The sequence below is a fragment of the Telopea speciosissima genome, chromosome 2 (assembly GCF_018873765.1).
Source record: "Telopea speciosissima isolate NSW1024214 ecotype Mountain lineage chromosome 2, Tspe_v1, whole genome shotgun sequence".
Lineage (NCBI taxonomy): Eukaryota > Viridiplantae > Streptophyta > Magnoliopsida > Proteales > Proteaceae > Telopea > Telopea speciosissima.
The window spans coordinates 41,363,532-41,386,902 of NC_057917.1; the positions used below are offsets into that span (position 1 = coordinate 41,363,532).

Below are 23,371 nucleotides of genomic sequence, written 5' to 3' on the forward strand. Positions count from 1 at the left end.
CGATACCTCCACCTGACCAGATGTCTGGGGATGATAAGGGGTGGCCACTTTGTGGTTAATGGAGTACTTCTTCAGTAAAGCCCCTACCCTCCAATGTCGAAAATGAGAGCCACCATCACTAATGATGACCTTGGGAAATCCAAAGCGGCTAAAAATGTACTCCTGAATGAAAGAGATAACCACCTTGTGGTCATTAGTCTTCATAGCCTTGGCTTCTACCCATTTTGAAATATAGTCAACTGCCAGGAGAATATACTCATTACCGAATGAGGCAGGAAAAGGGCCCATAAAATTGATACCCCAAACGTCAAAAATCTGAACCACTATGATAGGACTTAGGGGCATCTCATCACGTCGGGACAGATTGCTAACTTGTTGGCATCTCACACATGCCTTGCAGAAGGAGTGTGCATCCCGAAATAATCTGGGCCAGTAGAAACCAGACTGCAATACCTTAGCTACAGTTTCCTTGCCACTATAGTGTCCCCCACAGGCAAGGGTATGGCGAAACGATAATATACTCTGAAACTCACTCTCAGAGACATAACGATGAACGACCTGGTCCGAACAGTATCGAAACAGCTCTGGATCCTCCCAGTAGTAGTATCACACATTAGAGAGAAACTTATCTCGAGCTGCTTTATCCCAATCGGGAGGTAATTGGCCAACAGCGAGATAGTTCACTATAGTTGCGTACCATGGAGTCAGTTTCGATGAAATGGAAAACAACTGCTCATCAGGGAAAGTTTCCCGAACCAACTCCGATGTGGGAGAAGAATCCAGAAGAATCTGGGATAAATGGTTTGCTACAACATTTTCTGACCCCTTCTTATCCCTGATCTCCAAGTCGAACTCCTGAAGGAGAAGAATCCACTGGATCAACCTTGGCTTGATGTCATGCTTTGAAAGAAAGTGCCTAAGGGCTGCATGATCCGAGAAGACTATCACCTTCGAGCCCAAAAGATAGGAGCAAAATTTATCCAGGGCAAAGACCACCGCTAGGAGCTCCTTCTCAGTAGTGGTGTAGTTTAACTGAGCATCAGAAAAGGATCTACTAGCGTAGTAAATAACAGATGGCTTCCCATCCACCCTTTGACCAAGTATAGCACCCATGGCATAGTCAGAGGCATCACACATGATCTCAAATGGTAGAAACCAATCTGGTGACCAGATAATAGGTGCTTTAGACAATGCAGTTTGAAGGGTGTGAAAAGTAGTCAGGCACTTTTCATCAAAGATAAATGGGGCATCCTTGGCGAGGAGATTGCATAAGGGCTTGGAGATGAGACTAAAGTCCTTGATGAAACGCCTGTAAAACCTGGCATGACCCAAAAAGGAACGAACCTGCTTAACAGTCGTGGGAGGGGGTAGTTTGGCAATCAGATCCACTTTGACCTTATCTACCTCAATGCCCTAAGAAGACACTACGTGACCAAGTACATTACCCTTACGAACCATAAAGTGGCTCTTCTTCCAACTCAGAACAAGGTTATGCTCCACACATCGCTGAAGAACAAAAGATAGACGGTGGAGACATTCATCAAAAGATGACCCAAAGATGGAGAAGTCATCCATGAAAACCTCAAGCGAATGGCCGACCATGTCAGAAAATATGGCCATCATGAACCTTTGAAAGGTGGCCGGAGCATTACACAACCCAAACGGCATCCTCCTAAAGGCAAATGTACCAAATGGGCAGGTGGTTTTCTCTTGGTTACCGGGAAAGATGGGGACTTGGTTGTATCCCGAATAACAGTCAAGAAAATAGTAGTAGCTCTGCCCAGCCAATTTTTATAGAATCTGATCAATAAAGGGCAGTGGGAAGTGGTCTTTACACGTGACCTTATTCAATTTTCTGTAGTCGATACAAACACGCCAACCCATAGTGGTACGAGTTAGGACAAGGTCACCTTGGTCGTTAGGGACTATCGTGATTCTGGATTTCTTGGGGACAACTTGAGTTGGACTGACCCACTGACTATCCGAAATAGGGTATATAATACCAACGTCAAGCCACTTTACTACTTCATTTTTCACCACTTCCCTCATATTAGGGTTAAGGCGCCTTGTGGATCTCGCACGGATTTGGGTCCGTCTTCACAATAGATACGGTGCATACAAACAAAAGGGTTAATACCCTTCAGATCAGCTAAAGACCAGCCAATTGCGGCTTTTTGAGCTGATAAAACCTCCAACAGGAGGGACTCTTGCCTTTCAGTAAGATCAGAGGATATGATAACCGGCAGAGTCTCTTCCTTGGCCAAGAATGCATATTTTAAGGTATGGGGTAGAGGCTTGAGTTCCAGTTGTGGAGGGGACTCCAGAGAAGAGGGCTTAGGGGATGTAGCCAAGGGTGGCAGAGGCTCATATCTATAGGTCCAGGGAGGCTACCCGGAAGAGGGTTTAAGATCTAACATGGCATTCACCTCTTCAGTAGAGGCCTCTTCATCAAAGCCTTCTGCTCCATAGGACATCACAAGCTACAGAGGATCATTAGTAAGGATCTGGGAAGTGTACTGAGATACAGCTTCATCAATCATATCCAGAGCAAAGCACTCGTCTTCTCTGTAGGTCCTAAGGATGCATTGAAGATGTTTAGCCAAAGCTTCTTGTTCCCAAATGATATGTCCATGGCGCCTGATCGACAGTTAATGCAAGCATTGGCAATCGCCAAGAATGGACTCCCTAGTATGATAGGGGGAAGCTTGGCTGAGGTAGATTCCATGTCAAGGACTAGGAAGTCCACTGGAAAGTATAAATCATCTACTTTCAAAAGAACATCCGCAAGAAGTCCACGAGGTCTTTTCACAGAACGATCAGCTAACTGAAGTATGACTTCAGTGGACTTCAACTCTCCTAATCGAAACTTATCAAAAACCGAACCAGGTAAGATATTCACACTAGCCCCCAGATCCAACAATGCTTTGTCAATGGAGAGGTCTCCAATGACACAAGAGATGAGTGGTGCACTAGGATCCTTCAGCTTGGGGGGTAGGTTAGTGATAATTGTACTTACCTGTTCTGTGAGGTGTATGGTTTTGGGAGTTTGATTCCTCAGCTTACGCTTTTGAGTGCATAGGTCTTTCAGAAACTTAGCGTAAGCTGGAACCTTCTTGATTGGATCCAATAATGGAAGGTTGATGTGGACTTGTTGAAACAAATCCAACATCTCCTTCATCTTCTCTCCTTGCTTCCCAAATGGGGGAGAGGATGGAGTTTTGAGAGCATCAGGGAAAGGGACTCGAGGTGTATACTTATCCGATTGAGGTCCCTTCCCAACCGGTCGCTCATTCTCCTTCTCAGTATTTTCTTGGGAATGGACCAAAGAAGGTGTAATGGTTCTATTCCCATCAATGAGAGGCCTCAATGCCTTTGATTCAACTTCTGCCTGGGTTGGGGTTGACTCTGCGGGTGTGGTCTGTTGAGGGGCATTAGAGGGGAAGTCCTCATAGGTAGGTGGTGTGTCATGTATTTCCACCCTCTTACCATTCCTCAGCACTCTAACCGACTGGACTTGTTCCTTACCCCTCCCTATTTGAGCACTATTGGGGTTTCCAATAGGTTGGCTTTGTAGTTGGCTAGTCTCTTTCTTATTGAAGGCTTTGGCAAGTTGACCAATCTGGGTCTCCTGCTTGCTAATAGAGTGAGTGTGGGAGTGCAATAATTGGTCATTGATCCCCACTTTCTGCTTAATACCTTTCAGCACCTTCATTACCTCACTCTCAAAGGATGGGGTATGTTGAGGTGGAGAGTAAGGTTGCTGTTGTCCACCCCTATAGGCATTAGGTTGGGCATTGAATGGTGGCCTAAAGGGTGGATTAGGAGGGGTTTTCCAAAAAAAATTGGGCTGAATTTGCCATCCCAGGTTATAGGTGTTGGAAAATGGGTCGTTACCCAGGTTGGTAAAACCCTGAGTAGCTTGTACCTTTTCTTGGATAAATTCAGGATATTGTACTGCTTAATAACAATCGGTCACATGGTGATTCAGGTCAGCACAGAGGGCACAAGCTTCAGCTTGCTCAGGTGGAGAAAATCCCCTTGAGATTGATGGGGGTTGGGCAAGTCCTCCAGATATTAGGTAGTCCATTTTTTTTTACAGTAAGTCAACCTGTGCCTTTATGCCAGCACTCTGGTTGATCTCATAGAGTCCACCCTTTTTCGGTTGCCCAAGCCTGGGGACGTCAGTCCTTGAGGCTGAAGCTCTGTGTTGGGAGTTTTCACTCAGGGTCTCAAAAAGATCCCATGCTTCATTCTCGCTCTTATACATAAACGTTCCTCCACAAGAGGCATCCACCATCTGACAATATTGGTCACTAAGACCATCATAGAAGCACTATACCAATTGCCATTTTGGTACAGCATGGTGGGGGCATTTCCGAAGTAGTTCCTTCAGTCTTTCCCAATACTCATGAAATTCTTCACCATTATTCTGGGAGAAGGTGGTGATGGCCCTTCTAATGGTATTGGTTCGGCCTATTGGAAAAAACTTCTTCAGAAACTGCTATTGCATTTTCGCCCATGTGGTTACTTGTGAAGAATCCAAGGAATGCAGTCAATGCTTGACTTTATCCTTGAGGGAAAATGGAAATAGCAACAATTTTAGGGCATCCTCTGAGAGGTTTTGGATTTTTACTGTAGAGCAAATTTCCAAAAACTCATCAAGGTGCTTATAGGGCTCTTCATTCTGATGTCCATAAAACGATGGCAGCATCTGGAAAATGCTTGATTTGATTTCATAATGAGCAACCGCAATTGCAGGTAGCCTAATGCCGGTTTGGGGTTGGTATGTGATCGAGTCGTTGATCGAATAAAAAATAAACCTAACTAAACACTAATACAGTGGAAAGTACGGTATCAAATCTACGGGGAACAGAGGCTAAGTTGCATGAAATTAAATCAACTCTAAGATGACACTAAAAACGTAAATTAATTAATTTAAAGCTAACACTAGAACTGATTAAAGCGAATAGAAGATGGTGACAAACTACTACTTTTATGTTGAATCAACTTAATTCAGATTCATCATTCAATCTCTCTCATATTCGGCTCATGGTGACTACAAGCCCCATGACAACCACAGAAAATAAGATCCCTTCTAGGTATAAAGTATCTTGGCGAAATTATCGTCCAATCACTACAATGAATCGAAAGTTCAAAGAACTCGGGTACGCACAATCCACTCAGGTATACCGTATCATCGATACGACCACATGAATCAATTCAATACTATTGCTTGGTAGGTTAAATTGAATCACAGAAACAAATTACCCTAACTAGATGTGAACATGATTACACAAAAATCATAATGAGATGCCTAAGTCTTTTCCAAGCAATCAATAAGAAAAGAGAATGACTAATTAAATCATCCTTAAAGTATCATCTTCCCAAAAACAGCAACAAGTTTAGTTACTCATTTAACATAAATGAAATAAAGAGAAGTTAGGGATACAAGACAAAGACTTAGAGGGAACAAGAGAGTAGAAGCAAAGGCAGCAATGGCGATGGTAGATGCTCTTCCTCTTCAAGTCTTCTTCCTCCCAAAACCGTCAACCCCCGGTCGTTCAATCTCCCCATTCAATTCTCCTCCCCTCCTTTTGAAATCCATCCGTATTCTTCTTTTTGGGGGGAGGAGATATCGGTTTTGAAAAATAAAAAAGCCAAAAATAATCCAAGGGAGTTGCGTTCCACTAGGAGAGTTAGAGAGAGGGAAAGACAACGTGTGAGATGGGATGACTTAGAAAAAGGGATAAAAAGATAGAAAGAGAGAGATAGGTAAAAAGATATTTAATACTTTGTTTTTGAATTAACAAACTAGAAAGAGAGAGAGGGGTTTACGTTTGAGAATATTTCTCTCTTTCTTTCTTTTATTTTGTTTTTCTTCACTCTCCAACTTTGCCATAATCCATCTTTGGTCATAATCCCTCTTTCCTTGAATTGAATTGACTCGACCCAAGAATTAAATGTTAACCATTTAATTTTTCTAATGCAATGAGTCCAATATCGATTTTTCTTGAGAAATTTCCACTTTATCAAATTATGATAATGCCCTTGAGATGAATATTTGCACACATCCGAACCCTTGACCCAGCTGGTAAACATCCAAAATCGGCTAAAGGGACTGATTCTATCACTGATTTATGATTTTCTCCTTCCAGACCTGCAATCATAAAAATCACATAATAGTATCAAATCCTTCATAAATATTCAAATACAAACCGTAAATAAATAGTGATTTCTATCTAAGATTACAGCCCAATGAGTATGTAGTTGGAGTGAAATGATCACTCAGTGGCCTGGCCTACGGGTTTGCCTCGTCACCCATCCTGATATGGTGTCTAATCCTCCTACAAGTATGTTCAATTTTGGGGTCAAAATCTAATAGGTCAGGTCGGGCTGAGTGCGTACCAAGCATACAACAACCAAACTAAACTAGGCTGGGACCGAGCATGCAAGTGTATCAACCTAGCTATCGGAGTCCAAACATAGTAAGTGTAGGGTTGAATGTCCTAATGTGGGACCAATCAAAATAGGACAACTAAGCTCGCAGGACCGCACATACAAGGGTAACCTATACTAAAAGAAAAAGAAAATTACAAAAGTGGTGAAGAAAAATTATAGAATTAAATTAAAATGAAAATTACACATGTAAATTAAAACTATCCTAAAAAAAAATAAAATAAAAGAATAAAAGAATAAAAGTTTAAACTGCCCTAAATAAAATGAAATCCTAAACTAACGCAGATCCAAGCGTACCAAGGTCAATCCTAAAGTGGTATGGGACCGAAGCATACAAGTAACTAGGCCAGCGTGGGACGGAATCATACAAGCTGAAATTAGCTGCTAAAATAAAAATAAAGAGAAAAGTTAGAGAATATCACAGAGGCTATCCGGACTGCATCGGTGTCTTTTTTGAAAGAACCGAATCCAACTGAACCGCATCCCCTCTTAAACAACCTCCAACGATTCAATACCTACAGCAAAAAATAAAACGTGAGTCTATCACTAATACTAAAGACAAATTTAGAACGAATAGTAAATTAAGCTATGTTAACACAAAAAAATAAATCAAAATTAATGCTACTGTAGGCTGTTAAACTAAGAGATGCAAAAATCTAAAATACCTAAAACGAAAATCAGAAATAAAGATTAAAGCAAGCTATTGAAAGAACGTTAAAAGACTCGATAAAACTCTAGCAATCGTGCTCTAGTTCCCCGGCAATGGCGCTAAAATTTGATCGAGTCGTTGAACCAATAAAAAATAAACCTAACTAAACACTAATACAGTGGAAAGTATGGGTATTGAATCTACGGGGAACAGAGGCTAAGTTGCATGAAATTAAATCAAGTCTAAGATGAAACTGAAAACGTAAATTAATTAATTTTAAAGCTAACACTAGCAACTGATTAAAGCGAATAGAAGATGGTGAGAAAATACTGCTTTTAGGTTGAATCAACTTTAATTTAGATTCATCATTCAATCTCTCTCATATTCGGCTCATGGCGACTACAAGCCCCATGACAACCACAGAAAATAGGGTCCCTTCTAGGTATAAAATATCTTGGCGAAATTGTCATCCGATCGCTACAATGAATCGAAAGTTCAAAGAACTCGGGTACGCACAATCCACTCAGGTATACCGTATCATCGATACGACCACATGAATCAATTCAATACTGTTGCTTGATAGGTTAAATTGAATCACAGAAACAAATTACCCTAACTAGATGTGAACATGATTACACAAAAATCACAATGAGATGCCTAAGTCTTTTTCAAGCAATCAATAAGAAAAGAGAATGACTAATTAAATCATCCTTAAAGTATCATCTTCCCAAAAACAGCAGCAAGTTTAGTTACTCATTTAACATAAATGAAATAATGAGAAGTTAGGGATACAAGACAAAGAATTAGAGGGAACAAGAGAGTAGAAGCAAAGACAGCAATGGCGATGGTAGATGCTCTTCCTCTCCTCTTCTTCTTCCTCTTCAAGTCTTCTTCCTCCCAAAACCGTCAACCCCCTTTTGATCTCGGTCGTTCAATCTCCCCATTCAATTCTCCTCCCCTCCTTTTGAAATCCATCTGTATTCTTCTTCTTGGGGAGAGGAGATATCGGTTTTGAAAAATAAAAAAGCCAAAAATAATCCAAGGGAGTTGCGTTCCACTAGGAGAGTTAGAGAGAGGGAAAGACAACGTGTGAGATGGGGATGGGAGAGAGAGGCATGTGAGATGGGATGACTTAGAAAAAAGGGTAAAAAGATAGAAAGAGAGAGAGAGGTAAAAAGATATTTAATAGTTTGTTTTTGAATTAACAAACTAGAAAGAGAGAGAGAGAGACGTTTACGTGAGAGTGAGAGAATATTTCTCTCTTTCTTTCTTTTATTTTGTTTTTCTTCACACTCTCCAACTTTGCCATAATCCATCTTTGGCCATAATCCCTCCTTCCTTGAATCGAATTGACTCGACTCAAGAATCAAATGTTAACCATTTAATTTTTCTGATGCAATGAGTCCAATATCGATTTTTCTTGAGAAATTTTCTCTGTCAAATTACGATAATGCCCTGAGATGACTATTTGCACACATGCGAACCCTTGACCCAGCTGGTAAACATCCAAAATCGGCTACAGGGACTGATTCTATCACTGATTCATGGTTTTCTCCTTCCAGGCCTACAATCATAGAAATCACATAATAGTATCAAATCCTTAATAAATATTCAAATACAAACCGTAAATAAGTAGTGATTTTTATCTAAGATTATAGCCCAATCACCAGGGTACAAGGGATATTTGGGGTGCGGGTGTAACACTTTCTTCTTATCTTGACCCTTTGGACACTCAGTTTTGAAGTGACCAGGCTTTCTGCATTTATAACAAACTATTTCTTTTCTATTAGAAAAGGAGGGTTTTTCCTTAGAGATGTATTTACCTTTGTTTTCTCTCGATGTCTGTCCCTTGTTGAAGAACTTTCTTCCTTTTCTTTTGAGAAATTTTTGGAAGTTCTTGGTGATTAGTGACATATCTTTTTCTAGTATACTTAGATTTTTATCTTCATCACTTTCATCATCAAAAGAGTTTGTAGCTTTAAGTGCAATGGTCTTTCTCCTTGACTCTTTCGGTTCTGCCCCATTTGTCATCTTCATTTAACTCAACGTCATGGGTTAGGAGAGGTCCCATAAGCTCATCCATGCTGACCATGTTGAGATTCTTTGATTCTTTTATGGCCGTAACCTTTGGTCTCCATTTTGGGAGGAAGTGACCTGAGAATCTTTCGCACATTTTCTGACTTGGTGTAAGTCTTCCCTAAGCCCGTCAGCTTATTTATGATATTAGTAAATCTTAAAAGTATATCAGCAATAGTTTCATTTTCTAACATTTTAAATAATTCATATTCAGTTACAAGCTTATCAATTTTTTATTCTTTTACTTGTGTTGTTCCTTCATAGAAAATGACAAGAGTATCCCAAATCTCTTTGGCAGATTCACACATGGCTATTTTATCAAATTTAGATTCGCTTAATGTGTATTGTAAAAAGGTAATAGCTTTAAAGTTATGTTGAATTTTTTCTTTTTCAACTGGAGATAATTCGTCAGTGGTTTTGGGCACATTTTCATCCCCAACCTTCTTGGTGAAAGTATATGGTCCATTTTCAATAACATGCCAAATATCTAAGTTGTGTGCACATGTAAATTTCTTCAATCTAATTCTCCGATATGCAAAATTATCACCATTAAATAGTGGAGGTCTCGAGACATTTAGTCCCTTGAGTGCATTGTGGTGTGCTGTCAGGGATCTTTAGTCTCTGTGTATTGAGCTCCCTCTCTGATATCAATTGTGAGATAACCTAGAGGAGGTGAATAGGTTATCACTAGAGAATTTTGTACTCCTTTTCGATTTGTCTTCCAATTAAGTGTTTAAAGCAAAATAGTAAATAAAAATAATGTGAAAATAGGAAGACACAAGATTTATAGTGGTTTGGCTAAACCAAGCCTACATCCATTCCTCTCAACTTTGAGAGAATTCCACTAGTAGCTTCCTTTCAGTACAGTAGATGGGAAGAACACATTTACAATCTTTTTCACAGGATAAGAGAATCCTAACTCTTTTTTACAGGATAAGAGGATCCTAACTCTTTTTCACAGGATAAGAGGATCCTACACACTAATCTAAGTACAGTCTAGATTAATGCAAAAATGCTTTCTTAACTAAAAAGCATAAACAATTGAAAGATAAAAGGTAAGAATGACTTAGGTAAGGAATGTGACATGTATTCCTTGCAAGTGAAGAATGATGTGTATAATACTCAATGTAATGTCTTCAAGATAATAATGCTTGAAACATAACTATTGAGAAGGTCTTAGATGAGTTGAAGTTCTCTTTGAATGGACTTGTAAGAGATGGGTTAACTTCAACAAAGAGAGCTTGAGATTGATGCTTGAATATAGCTCTCACTTGATTTGAAACTCACACAAACAAGTCTTCAATTGTTAGTACTTGAGGGGTTTCAAGTGTTGTATATAGAACTAAGAGGATGCTTTATTTATACAAAAAATCTGGAGTAAGTTTCAGTCACAATGGATTAAAAACGGTTAGTTTTTAGTCAAATCGGTCGACCACTTTGTGTGCTAGTCGACCTCTTTAAGAGAACCATTGCAAAATATACCGTTGGAGTCAAATTGCACCAACCGGTCGATCACCGGTTGATCGGTTGTTGAACCGGTAAGTGTTGGGCAACCAATTCCCCAACTGGTACATCCCACTTCAGCTTCTGTGACTAGTGGTCGATCTGTGTAAAGATCAATCGGTCGACCGTTTCTGAAATCGATTCACAGACAGGATATTTTTGAAATTTTTCTTTGCGGGTACCTACACATATGAAACCTTATTGATGCTAAAGCCATTATGGTATATAATCTAGCCTCCTAAGGTCTCTAAAATGCATGATGTATGCAATGCACATTTCATTAAAATTATCATGCAATACATTGTGTGTAAGTGGTGTGTGCCTAAAGGTTTAATTCTTCGGTCTTTGGGCTTCATCTTAACATCTTCCAAGATGTTCTTCAACCTTCAAAAGATCTTGATCAGATCTTCCTGTTGAAGAAGCTTCGCATGACTTTTCAGCATCCTTGATCAACCAAGTTCTTTGATTCTTTGATTTTGGGCTTCTTGACTTCTTGGCTTGATGTCCATTTTCAAACATGTTTGTCTGTTATCATCAAAACCAATGATTGGGGAGGGAAGTGTTTACCCGATAGGAATGATTGCAATGCCCCCATGTATGGCAAAAATTTCACCCATTTTGTGCCACCTTATGTGCTTTCATTGGCTGGCATGCACGGCATGGCCCTGCATCCCATCTCGAAAATAGCACCCAATTAAACTATTTGGATGGGTCTTAGATCCTAATCTCCTTGGCAACTATTTCCCCCACTTCCCCTCTCCCAATAGATATCGGACACCCATCTAGTGATTCTCAAAATGGGGCCACCACATGATTAAGGAGTGTAGAGAATGCCAGGGAGGAGAGAATACGTGAGAGTACATGTAATTTTTCTCAAATTTATTTATAGAAAAAAATCATTACATAATTACCCCACCAACGAGTTAAAAGAAAACTATGAGATTCCTACTACTTCATTAGAAGTGCAGAACACAAATTTAGCATTGGAACTTCGGTGCTAAACCAAAAGAGATCTAAAAGACTTAGCCAGTTAGCAAAAGATAGGGTATTCTCTGGAGGAGATGCCATTCAGGAATCCATGGATGGAGTAACTGGCTCGCTGTTTTGAGTCATGAATGGAGTAACTGGCTCGCTATTTTGAGTCATGGATGGAGTAACTGTTTTGAGTCATGAATGGAGTAATTGGCTCGCTATTTTGAGTCATGGATGGAGTAACTGGCTCGCTGTTTTGAGTCATGAATGGAGTAACTGGCTCACTATTTTTGAGTCATGAATGGAGTAACTGGCTCGCTATTTTGAGTCATCCATGGAGTAACTGGCTCGCTATTTTGAGTCATGGATTGAGTAACTGGCTCACTATTTTGAGTCATGAATGGAGTAGCTAGCTCGCTGTTTTGAGTCATAGAAGGAGTAACTGGCTCGCTGTTTTGAGTCTTGAATGGAGTAACTGGCTCGTTGTTTTGAGTCATGGATGGAGTAACTGGCTCACTGTTTTGAGTCATGAATGGAGTAATTGGCTCGCTATTTTGAGTCATGAATGGAGTAATTGGTTTTCTGTTTTGAGTCATGGATGGAGTAATTGGCTCGTGGTTTTGAATCATGGATGGAGTAACTGGCTTGTTGTTTTGAGTTGGCTGTGGATTCCCGTATTGCGATGGAGGCCTACCCTGATGATCTAGCTCATACTATTGCGGTGGTGAAAGTAGAGGAGGTGGTGGGTTGTGGTGCTCAGATGGCAGTGGTGGATGCCCATGGGAAGGTGGAGTGTTGCACTTGCTATGACACTGAGATTGTGAGGGTGGTGGGTTGTCTCCTTCTACTTCAGGATTTTTTGGAGTTCCAGCGAAGGAACAAGTAGTTGCACTAGCGACTGCTACCAATAGTAGCAAAATCACTAGAGGTAGCACCTCTAAAGGATACCTACTCATTCTATATCTGTCAACTCTCAACTTTGAAAGGACAGGACTACTCTACAAGTGATTAGAGAGTGACCACTAGGGCTTATAAAGATAACATGGAAATAAAACTGATGACTGCATGTATTGGCACTTGGAGAGAGACTCAGCTAAGTAAAACTGATGGTTAGAGAGAGGCTTAGCTAAGTAAAACTGTTGATTTCATGTGGAAAGAGGCCCATCTAAGTAAAACTGATGCTTTCAATTAAGTAAAACGGATGATGCTAAGTAAAACTGATGACTTTAATAAAGTAAAACGGATGATTTCATTTACTTGCACTTTGAGAGAGACCTAGCTAAGTAAAACTGATGACTTCAGTTAAGTAACGCGGATGATTCTATTTACTTGCGCTGGGAGAGTATTAGACAGTAGAATCTTTCTCTCCAAGTCCACACATTGATCACATGTCATAAATCAAAGATTGTGATCCCCCAGTTTTGGTAACTTCAATCCTGGACTGCCTTGGCACCAACTTTCCTTACCCATGCATGGCTCGTTTATAACATGTGATATCACATGTGACATCTCTCAAACCATAGATAATAATCTTCCTTATATCTTCGCCTTGCACGGCAACCTTACCCCCACTATTGATCACCTTCGCATTATTGTAAATCTCTATATATACCCCTACTGTAGATTGAATATTCAATGAATGAAACACAATTACTTTGATAGAGAGAAGCCTAGCTAAGTAAAACTGATGATTTCAATTAAGTTAAACGGATGATTTCATTTACTTACACTTAGAGAGAGGCCTAGCTAAGTAAAACTGATGATTTCATGTACATGCACTTGGAGGGAGACCTAGTTAAGTAAAACTGATGATTTCATGTACTTGCACTTGGAGAGAGGCCTAACCATGTTTCATAATCTCGGCATCGGTCAAGGTTGATATCGATTTGGCTCCACTAAAATGGATAAAGATCGGGTAAATATAAAAAAAAAAGGTTTTACAAGATCAGTTTTTGTATCGGTGAGTATTAGTAAAAAAATATTAAAGAATTAAAAATTGGAAAAATTCAAAAAAGGTTTACAAGATCAGTTTTTGTACTGTATTCACCGTACGAACTATTTATATATTAATAATTGTTGCATTAGACATGATTGCTTGCATTAGGCTTGGAAACGGGATACGGCGTGGCTGATGGAAGATTTTGGTATTGTATTTGACGTACTCTTAGTATGTGTATGTCTATGTTAGGAGAGATGGGAGGATGGTGTGGCCGATTGATGATTCTGGTACCATGATCTCTATCCCTATACATATATGTTTGTGTGCGACTCATGTCATAGATGTATGCTGGATAGGATGAAACAACCCAATACAACGACCCCTTGCCAACGGGGGGACAAGAGTTAGACAACCCATAATGGTAGGCTTGATGAGATTTTTCGAGATACGATTTTCTACGGTATGATGTGATTATTGCTGGAGGTGGACCGAGTTCTTGTGATCGATGGATGATTCCAGGACCGAACGCCACAGCAGGGTTGTAGGGGCTTGCTAGGAAACCCATAATCCACTCGGGGACCGATAGGCTCCCATTCGCAACTAGGGTTTGATATCACTGGGTGATAGATGGCAATTCTAGGACCAGGGATACAACCTAATGAGTTGTAGTAGTACTTTACCTCCACACTTAGAATTTGTTGCTTAGGTGGATAATTAAAATTTATTCATTCATGCATCCATGGGCATTGCATTCATGGACTATATGTGTATCTTTGTATGTTAAGAAATCTTTAGAAGTATTTTGGGAAAATGTCTTGAGATCGATGGATATAATGGAGATGTATACAATGTTCTTTTAGGGATGTATGATATATGATACTTGATGGAATAGTCTGTATATACATTTAAAATCGAGATAATTATGTATTTAAGCTTTTGAAATGTAAGGACTGTAAATATTCTTTGTTATATGTACATGAATGTGAATATGTATATAGCCACAAGTGTTTAAGCGATTGTGAATGATTAGAAAAAATTAATCGCTTCAGTAGTGTTTATAGGTGTGATTCAAGACTTTATTTCATTTAAATTTTATATGGATTATTGTGAGCATAAGTGGTTGCCAGTCGAGAGGGCGGGACCTAATACCTTAACTGGATTTGGGTCGTTATACGTGAGCCTTGTTCAGCTATGATACCATGTCCGAGTTGACATTATTTCATGTGTGTACAGTGATCCTCAAAGCGAGGATTTATACAAGAGATTACAAAATGCCCTAGTCAGTTAATATGAAAGGATCAAGAGATTTACACTAAAAAATAAACTCCATCTATACAGGGAAAGGTTACGCTGCCAACATAGACTCCAACAGTACAAGGAAAGATTGCTCTAAAGATAGGCCGAACAGCGTGTTCCCAAATATGATAACTCTATATTCGGTCAATAAATAGCAACCCACTTGAAATAGATTGGAAACTCGGAATCATTAATATTAAATTTATGATACAGTACACCGAATTTCATCATTTTTTTTATCAGCACATTGTATTTGTTTACATTTAATCTAAAAAGAAATAAGGGCATTCCCAAAAGTATTATAGGATTCCCAGAGTGCCAACACACTTCAAAACCAAGAAATTGAATAAGAATTCGTATCATTACAACCCAAGATGCAATATACATCGACACTATTGGAGGATATGACTAGTGAATTTTCATTGTCTTGTAGCGAATTTTGATGAGCACTGAGGTGCAAGATAGAATAGTAGATGCTCGACTCTGGCTGGGATTTTGTAGAGTTTTGCATCAAGTCGATGGCGCTTCTTAAATTTGCCTAAATCACAAAATCTGTGCATTTCTGCATTGCAATCGACTTGGAAGAAGCTTTGAAGCTGATGAACACCGATTGAGGGGGGATAGGATAACACCTGAATTTATTCTCCTTCCCTGCCTCTATTTTGCTGCAACCATTGGATCTTTCCAGGACACGTCTCAGTTGGAGAGCCCTCACTGGGTGATCCTCACCACCCTTGTGCGTGAGAGGATCCAATTATCCAAAACCTTGTTATAGATAATTTTTTTTTCTGGGAAAGAGAACGCTGCTTGGGCCTCTACAGCCTATGCGCTGGCTAATGGGGATGCACGCGCAAGGGTCATCTTGGACGGAATTTCTCTTACTTTCATGGGGCAGCGCGGTACTTTGGCATTCATTTCCATTCTTTAATCACTTCTCTTTTTCTGTTTATTGCAATATACTATATAAAACCATCTATAGCATTTATCAACATTTGAAGCACCGATCATACTAGAAAGATGGTTCTTTAACCGAGTGGGCCAAGGTACTTAACACTTTCCTAGAACAATTAATTTTTGGCGAGCAACCATTTTTTTCTTTGATCAATTCTCATTGGAATCATAAATTAAATTAGGTAAAATGTTTTCTGGTTGGGACGTAGCGGCCACGCCCACACACAACAGGGGCTGGAATGACTGCAGTGCCCCCATGTATGGGGGAAATTCCACCCTTTTTGTGCAACCGTGTGCGCTCTCATTGGCTGGCATGCACGGCATGGCCCTACATCTCATCCCAAAAACAGCACCCCATTAAATTATTTGGATGGGTCTTAGATCCTAATCTCAATGGCAACTATTTCCCCCACTTCCTCTCTCCCAATAGATAACAGACAGCCATCTTGTGATTCCCTAAAAGGGGCGACCACATGATCAAGGAGTGTAGAGAATGCCAGGGAGGATAGAATATGTGAGAGTGCATGTAATTTTTCTCAAATTTATTTTTTAGAAAAAAATCATTACATAATTACCCCAACAACGAGTCAAAAGAAAACTAAGAGATTCCTACTACTTCATTAGAAGTGCAGAACACAAATTTAGCATTGGAACTTTGGTGCTGAACCAAAAGAGATCTAAAAGACTTAGCCAGTTACCAAAAGATAGGGTATTCTCCGGTCGAGATGCCATTCAGGAATCCATGGATGGAGTAACTGGCTCGCTGTTTTGAGTCATGAATGGAGTAACTGGCTCGCTGTTTTGAGTCATGGATAGAGTAACTGGCTCGCTGTTTTGAGTCATGAATGGAGTAACTGGCTCACTGTTTTAAGTCATGAATGGAGTAACTGGCTCGCTGTTTTGAGTCATGGATGGAGTAACTGGCTCATTGTTTTGATTCATCAATGGAGTAACTGGCTCACTGTTTTAAGTCATGAATGGAGTAACTGGCTCGTTGTTTTGAGTCATGGATGGAGTAACTGGCTCATTGTTTTGATTCATCAATGGAGTAACTGGCTCACTGTTTTAAGTCATGAATGGAGTAACTGGCTCGCTGTTTTGAGTCATGGATGGAGTAACTGGCTCGTTGTTTTGATTCATCAATGGAGTAACTGGCTCGCTGTTTTGAGTCATGGAAGGAGTAACTAGCTCACTGTTTTGAGTCATGATTGGAGTAATTGGCTCGCTGTTTTGAGTCATGGATGGAATAACTGGCTCGCTGTTTTGAGTCATGGATGGAGTAACTGGCTCACTGTTTTGAGTCATGAATGGAGTAATTGGCTCGCTATTTTGAGTCATGAAAGGAGTAACTAACGCGCTGTTTTGAGTCATGAATGGAGTAATTGGTTCGCTGTTTTGAGTCATGGATGGAGTAACTTGCTCACTGTTTTGAATCATGGATGGAGTAACTGGCTCATTGTTTTGAGTTGGCCGTGGATTCCCGTATTGCGGTGGAGGCCTACGCTGATGATCTAGCTCATATTGTTGCGGTGGTGAAAGTACAGGAGGTGGTGGGTTGAGGTGCTCAGATGGCGGTGGTGGATGCCCATGGGAAGGTGGAGTGTTGCATTTTCCATGACACTGAGATTGTGAGGGTGGTGGGTTATCTTCTTCTACTTCAAGATTTTTTGGAGTTCCAACGAAGGAACAAGTAGTTGCACTAGCGATTGCTACCAATAGTAGCAAAATCACTAGAGGTAGCACCTCTAAATGAAGCCTCCTCATTCTCTGTCTCTCAACTCTCTACTCTGAAAGGACAGGACTACTCTACAAGTGATTAGAGAGTGACCACTAGGGCTTATAAAGATAACATGGAAATAAAACTGATGACTGCATGTATTGGCACTTGGAGAGAGACTCAGCTAAGTAAAACTGATGATTACTTGTACTTGTACTAAGAGAGAGGCTTAGCAAAGTAAAACTGTTGATTTCATGTGGAAAGAGGCCCAACTAAGTAAAACTGATGCTTTCAATTAAGTAAAACGGATGTTGCTAATTAAACTGATGACTTCAATTAAGTAAAACGGTTGATTTCATTGACTTGCACTTTGAGAGAGGCCTAGCTAAGTAAAACTGATGACTTTAGTTAAGTAAAACGGATGGTTTCATTTACTTGCGCTTGGAGAGTATTAGACAGTAGAATCTTTCTCTCCAAGTCTACACATTGATCACATGTCATAAATCAAAGATTGTGATCCCCCAGTTTTGGTAACTCCAATCGAGGACAGCCTTGGCACCAACTTTCCTTACCCATGCATGGCTCATTTATAACATGTGATATCAAATGTGATATCTCTCAAACCATAGATTATAATCTTCCTTATATCTTTGATATGAATCCTGCCTTGCATGGCAACCTCACCCCCACTATTGATCACCTTTCCTTTATTGTAAATCTCTATATATACCCCTAATGTAGATTGAATATTCAATGAAAGAAACACAATTACTTTGACAAAGGGAAGCCTAGCTAAGTAAAACTGATGATTTCAATTAAGTTAAATGGATGATTTCATTTACTTACACTTGGAGAGAGGCCTAGATAAGTAAAAGTGATGATTTCATGTACATGCACTTGGAGGGAGACCTAGTTAAGTAAAACTGATGATTTCATGTACTTGCACTTGGAGAGAGGCCTGACCATGTTTCATAATCCCGGCATCTGTCAAGGTTGATATCGATTTGGCTCCACTAAAATCGATAAAGATCAAGCAAATATAATAAAAAAGGTTTTACAAGATCGGTTTTTGTATCGCTGAGTATTAGTAAAAAAAATATTAAAGAATTAAAAGTAGAAAAAATTCAAAAAAGGTTTTACAAGATCAGTTTTTGTACCGTATTCACCGTATGAACTATTTATATATTAATAATTGTTGCATTAGACATGATTGCTTGCGTTAGGCTTGGAAACGGGTAACGGCGTTGCCGATGGAAGATTTCGGTATTGTATTCGACGTACTCTTAGTATGTGTACGTCTATGTGTTGAGAGATGGGAGGATGGTGTGGCCGATTGATGATTCTGGTACCATGATCTCTGCCCCTATACATATATGTATGCGTGCGACTCATGTCATAGATGTATGCTGGATAAGATGGAACAACCCAATACAACGACCTCTTGCCAACGGGGGGATAAGTGTTAGACAACCCATAATGGTAGGCTTGACGAGATTTTTCGACATACAATTTTCTATGGTACGATGTGATTATTGCTGGAGGCGGACCGAGTTCTTGTGATTGATGGATGATTTTGGGACCGAATGCCACAACAGGGTTGTAGGGGCTTGCTAGAAAACCCAGAATGCACTTGGGGACCGATAGGCTCCCGTTCGCAACTAGGGTTTGATATCACTGGGTGACAGATGGCAATTCTAGGACCAGGGATACTACCTAATGAGTTGTAGTAGTACTTTACCTCCACACTTAGACTTTGTTGCTTAGGTGGATAATTAAAATTAATTCATTCATGCATCCATGGGCATTGCATTCTTGGACTATATGTGTATCTTTGTATGTTAAGAAATCTTTAGAAGTATTTTGGGAAAATATCTTGAGATCGGTGGATATAATGGAGATGTATACAATGTTCTTTTAGGGATGTATGATATATGATACTTGATGGAATAGTCTGTATATACATTTAAAATCGAGATAATTATGTATTTAAGCTTTTGAAATGTAAGGACTATAAATATTCTTTGTGATATGTACAGGAATGTGAATATGTATATAGCCACTAGTGTTTAAGCTTTTGTGAATGATTAGAAAAAATTAATCGCTTCCGTAGTGTTTATAGGTGTGATTCAAGACTTTATTTCATTTAAATTTTATATGGATGAATGTGAGCATAAGTGGTTGCCAGTCGAGAGGGCGGGACCTAATACCTTAACTGGATTTGGGTAGTTATACGTGAGCCTTGTTCAGCTATGATACCATGTCAGAGTTGACATTATTTCATGTGTGTAAAGTGATCCTCAAAGGGAGGATTTATACAAGAGATTACAAAATGCCCTAGTCAGTTAATGTGAAAGGATCAAGAGATTTACACTAAAAAATAAACTCCATCTATACAGGGAAAGGTTACGCTACCAACATAGACTCCAACAATACAAGGAAAGATTGCTCTAAAGATAGGCCGAACAACGTGTTCCAAAATATGGTAACTCTATATTCGGTCAATAAATAGCAACCCACTTGAAACAGATTGGAAACTCGGAATCATGAATATTAAAGTTATGATACACTACTCCGAATTTCATCAAATTTTTTATCAGCACATTATATTTGTTTACATTTAACCTAAAATGAAATAAGGTCATTCCCAACAATATTATAGGATTCGCAGAGCGCCAACACACTTCAAAACCAAGAAAATGAATAAGAATTCATATCATTACAACCCAAGATGCAATAAACATCGACACTATTGGAGGATATGTCTAGCGAATTTTGATGAGCACAGAGTTGCATGATAGAACAATAGATGCTCGACTCTGGTTGGGATTTTGTAGAATTTTGCATAAAGTCGATGGCGCTTCTTAAATTGCCTAAATCACAAAATTTGTTCATTTATGCATAGCAATCGACTTGGAAGAAGCTTTGAAGTTGATGAACACCGATTGAGGGGGGATAGGATAGCACCTGGATTTATTCTCCTTCCCTGCCTCTATTTTGCTGCAACCAATGGATCTTTCCAGGACACATGTCAGTTGGAGAGCCCTCACTGGGTGATCCTCACCATCCTTGTGCTGGAGAGGATCCAATTATCCAAAACCTTGTTATAGATAATTTTTTTTTTCTGGGAAAGAGATCGCTGCCTGGGCCTCTACAGCCTGTGCACTGGCTAATGGGGATGCACGCGCAAGGATCGCCTTGGACGGAATTTCTATTATTTTAATGGGACAGCGTGGTACTTTCACATTCATTTCCGTTCATTAATCACTGATCTTTTTCTGTTTATTGCAATGTACTATATAAAACCATCTATAGCATTTATCTACATTTGAAGCACTGATCATACTAGAAGGACGGTTCCTTAACCGAGTGGGCCGAGGTACTTAACACTTTCCTAGAACAATTAACTTGGCGAGCATCCATTTTTTGCTTTGATCAATTCTCACTGGAATCATATATTAAATTAGGTAGAATGTTTTTGGGTTAGGACGTAGGGGCCATGCCCACACACAACAGGGACTGGAATGACTGCAATGCCCCAATGTATGGTGGAAATTCCACCCATTTTGTGCCATCGTGTGCGCTCTCATTGGCTGGCATACACGGCATGGCACTGCATCCCTTCCCGAAAACAGCGCCCTATTAAATTATTTAGATGGGTCTAAGATCCTAATCTCAATGGCAACCATCTTGTGATTCTCAAAAAGGGGCGGGGCGACCACATAATCAAGGAGTGTAGAGAATGACAGGGAGGAGAGAATACGTGAGAGTGCATGTAATTTTACTCAAATTTATTTATATAAAAAAATCATTACATAATTACCCCAACAACGAGTCAAAAGAAAACTAAGAGATTCCTACTACTTCATTAGAAGTGCAGAACACAAATTTAGCATTGGAACTTCGGTGCTGAACCAAAAGAGATCTAAAAGACTTAGCCAGTTACCAAAAGATAGGGTATTCTCTGAAGGAGATGCCATTCGGGAATACATGGAAGGAGTAACTGGCTCGATATTTTGAGTCATGAATGGAGTAACTAGCTCGCTGTTTTAAGTCATGGATGGAGTAACTGGCTCGCTGTTTTGAGTCATGGATGCAGTAACTGGCTCACTGTTTTGAGTCATGAATGGAGTAATTGGCTCGCTATTTTGAGTCAAGAAAGGATTAACTGGCTCGCTGTTTTGAGTCATGAATGGAGTAACTGGTTTTCTGTTTTGAGTCATGGATGGAGTAACTAGCTCGCGGTTTTGAATCATGGATGGAGTAACTGGCTCGTTGTTTTGAGCTGGCCGTGGATTCCCGTATTGCGGTGGAGGCCTACCCTGATGATCTAGCTCATATTGTTGCGGTGGTGAAAGTAGAGGAGGTGGTGGGTTGTGGTGCTTAGATGGCGGTGGTGGATGCCCATGGGAAGGTGGAGTGTTGCATTTGCCGTACACTGAGATTGTGAGGGTGGTGGGTTGTCTTCTTCTACTTCAGGATTTTTTGGAGTTCCGACAAAGGAACGAGTAGTTGCACTAGCGACTGCTAGCAATAGTAGCAAAATCCCTAGAGGTAGCACCTCTGAATGAAGCCTCCTCATTCTATGTCTCTCAACTCTCAACTCTGAAAGGATAGAACTACTCTACAATTGATTAGAGAGTGACCACTAGGGCTTTTAAAGATAACATGGAAATAAAACTGATGACTGCATGTATTGGCACTTAGAGAGAGACTCAGCTAAGTAAAACTGATGGTTACATGTACTTGTACTTAGAGAAAGGCGTATCTAAGTAAAACTGTTGATTTCGTGTGGAAAGAGGCCCAACTAAGTAAAACTGATGCTTTCAACTAAGTAAAACGAATGATGCTAAGTAAAACTGATGACTTCAATTAAGTAAAACGGATGATTTCATTTACTTGCACTTTGAGAGGGGCCAAGCTAAGTAAAACTGATGACTTCAGTTAAGTAAAACGAATGGTTTCATTTACTTGCGCTTGGAGAGTATTAGACAGTAGAATCTTTCTCTCCAAGTCTACACATTGATCACATGTCATAAATCAAAGATTGTGATCCCCCAGTCTTGGTAACTCCAATCCTGGACAGCCTTGGCACCAACTTTCCTTACCCATGCATGGCTCATTTATAACATGTGATATCACATGTGATATCTCTCAAACCATAGATAATAATCTTCCTTATATCTTTGATATGAATCCAGCCTTGCATGGCAACCTTACCCCCACTATTGATCACCTTTCCATTATTGTAAATCTTTATATATACCCCTACTGTAGATTGAATATTCAATGAATGAAACACAATTACTTTGATAGAGAGAGGCCTAGCTAAGTAAAACTGATGATTTCAATTAAGTTAAACGGATGATTTCATTTACATACACTTGGAGAGAGGCCTAGCTAAGTAAAACTGATGATTTCATGTACATGCACTTGGAGGGAGACCTAGTTAAGTAAAACTAATGATTTCATGTACTTGCACTTGGAGAGAGGCCTAACCATGTTTCATAATCCCGGCATCAGTCAAGGTTGATACTGATTTAGCTTCACTAAAATCGATAAAGATCGGGCAAATATAAAAATAAAGGTTTTACAAGATCAGTTTTTGTATCGGTGAGTATTAGTAAAAAAATATTAAAGAATTAAAAATAGAAAAAATTCAAAAAAGGTTTTACAAGATCAGTTTTTGTACCGTATTCACTGTACGAACTATTTATATATTGATATTTGTTGCATTAGACATGATTGCTTGCATTAGGCTTGGAAACGGGTTACTGCGTTGCCGATGGAAGATTTCGGTATTGTATTCGACGTA

The 23,371-nt window shown here is 39.6% G+C and overlaps 2 protein-coding genes across 2 annotated transcripts; both read right to left on the reverse strand.

The window, feature by feature from the left end:
* Positions 1-2,536: 2,536 nt before the first annotated feature.
* LOC122650713 lies at positions 2,537-3,712 on the reverse strand. The gene has a single exon (XM_043844104.1). It carries the CDS (start codon positions 3,710-3,712, stop codon positions 2,537-2,539), a length of 1,176 nt encoding a protein of 391 aa, XP_043700039.1.
* A 13,195-nt stretch (positions 3,713-16,907) lies between these two features.
* LOC122650714 (pollen-specific leucine-rich repeat extensin-like protein 1) lies at positions 16,908-17,606 on the reverse strand. Its single transcript, XM_043844105.1, has one exon. It carries the CDS (start codon positions 17,604-17,606, stop codon positions 16,908-16,910), a length of 699 nt encoding a protein of 232 aa, XP_043700040.1.
* Between the last annotated feature and the right edge of the window lie 5,765 nt (positions 17,607-23,371).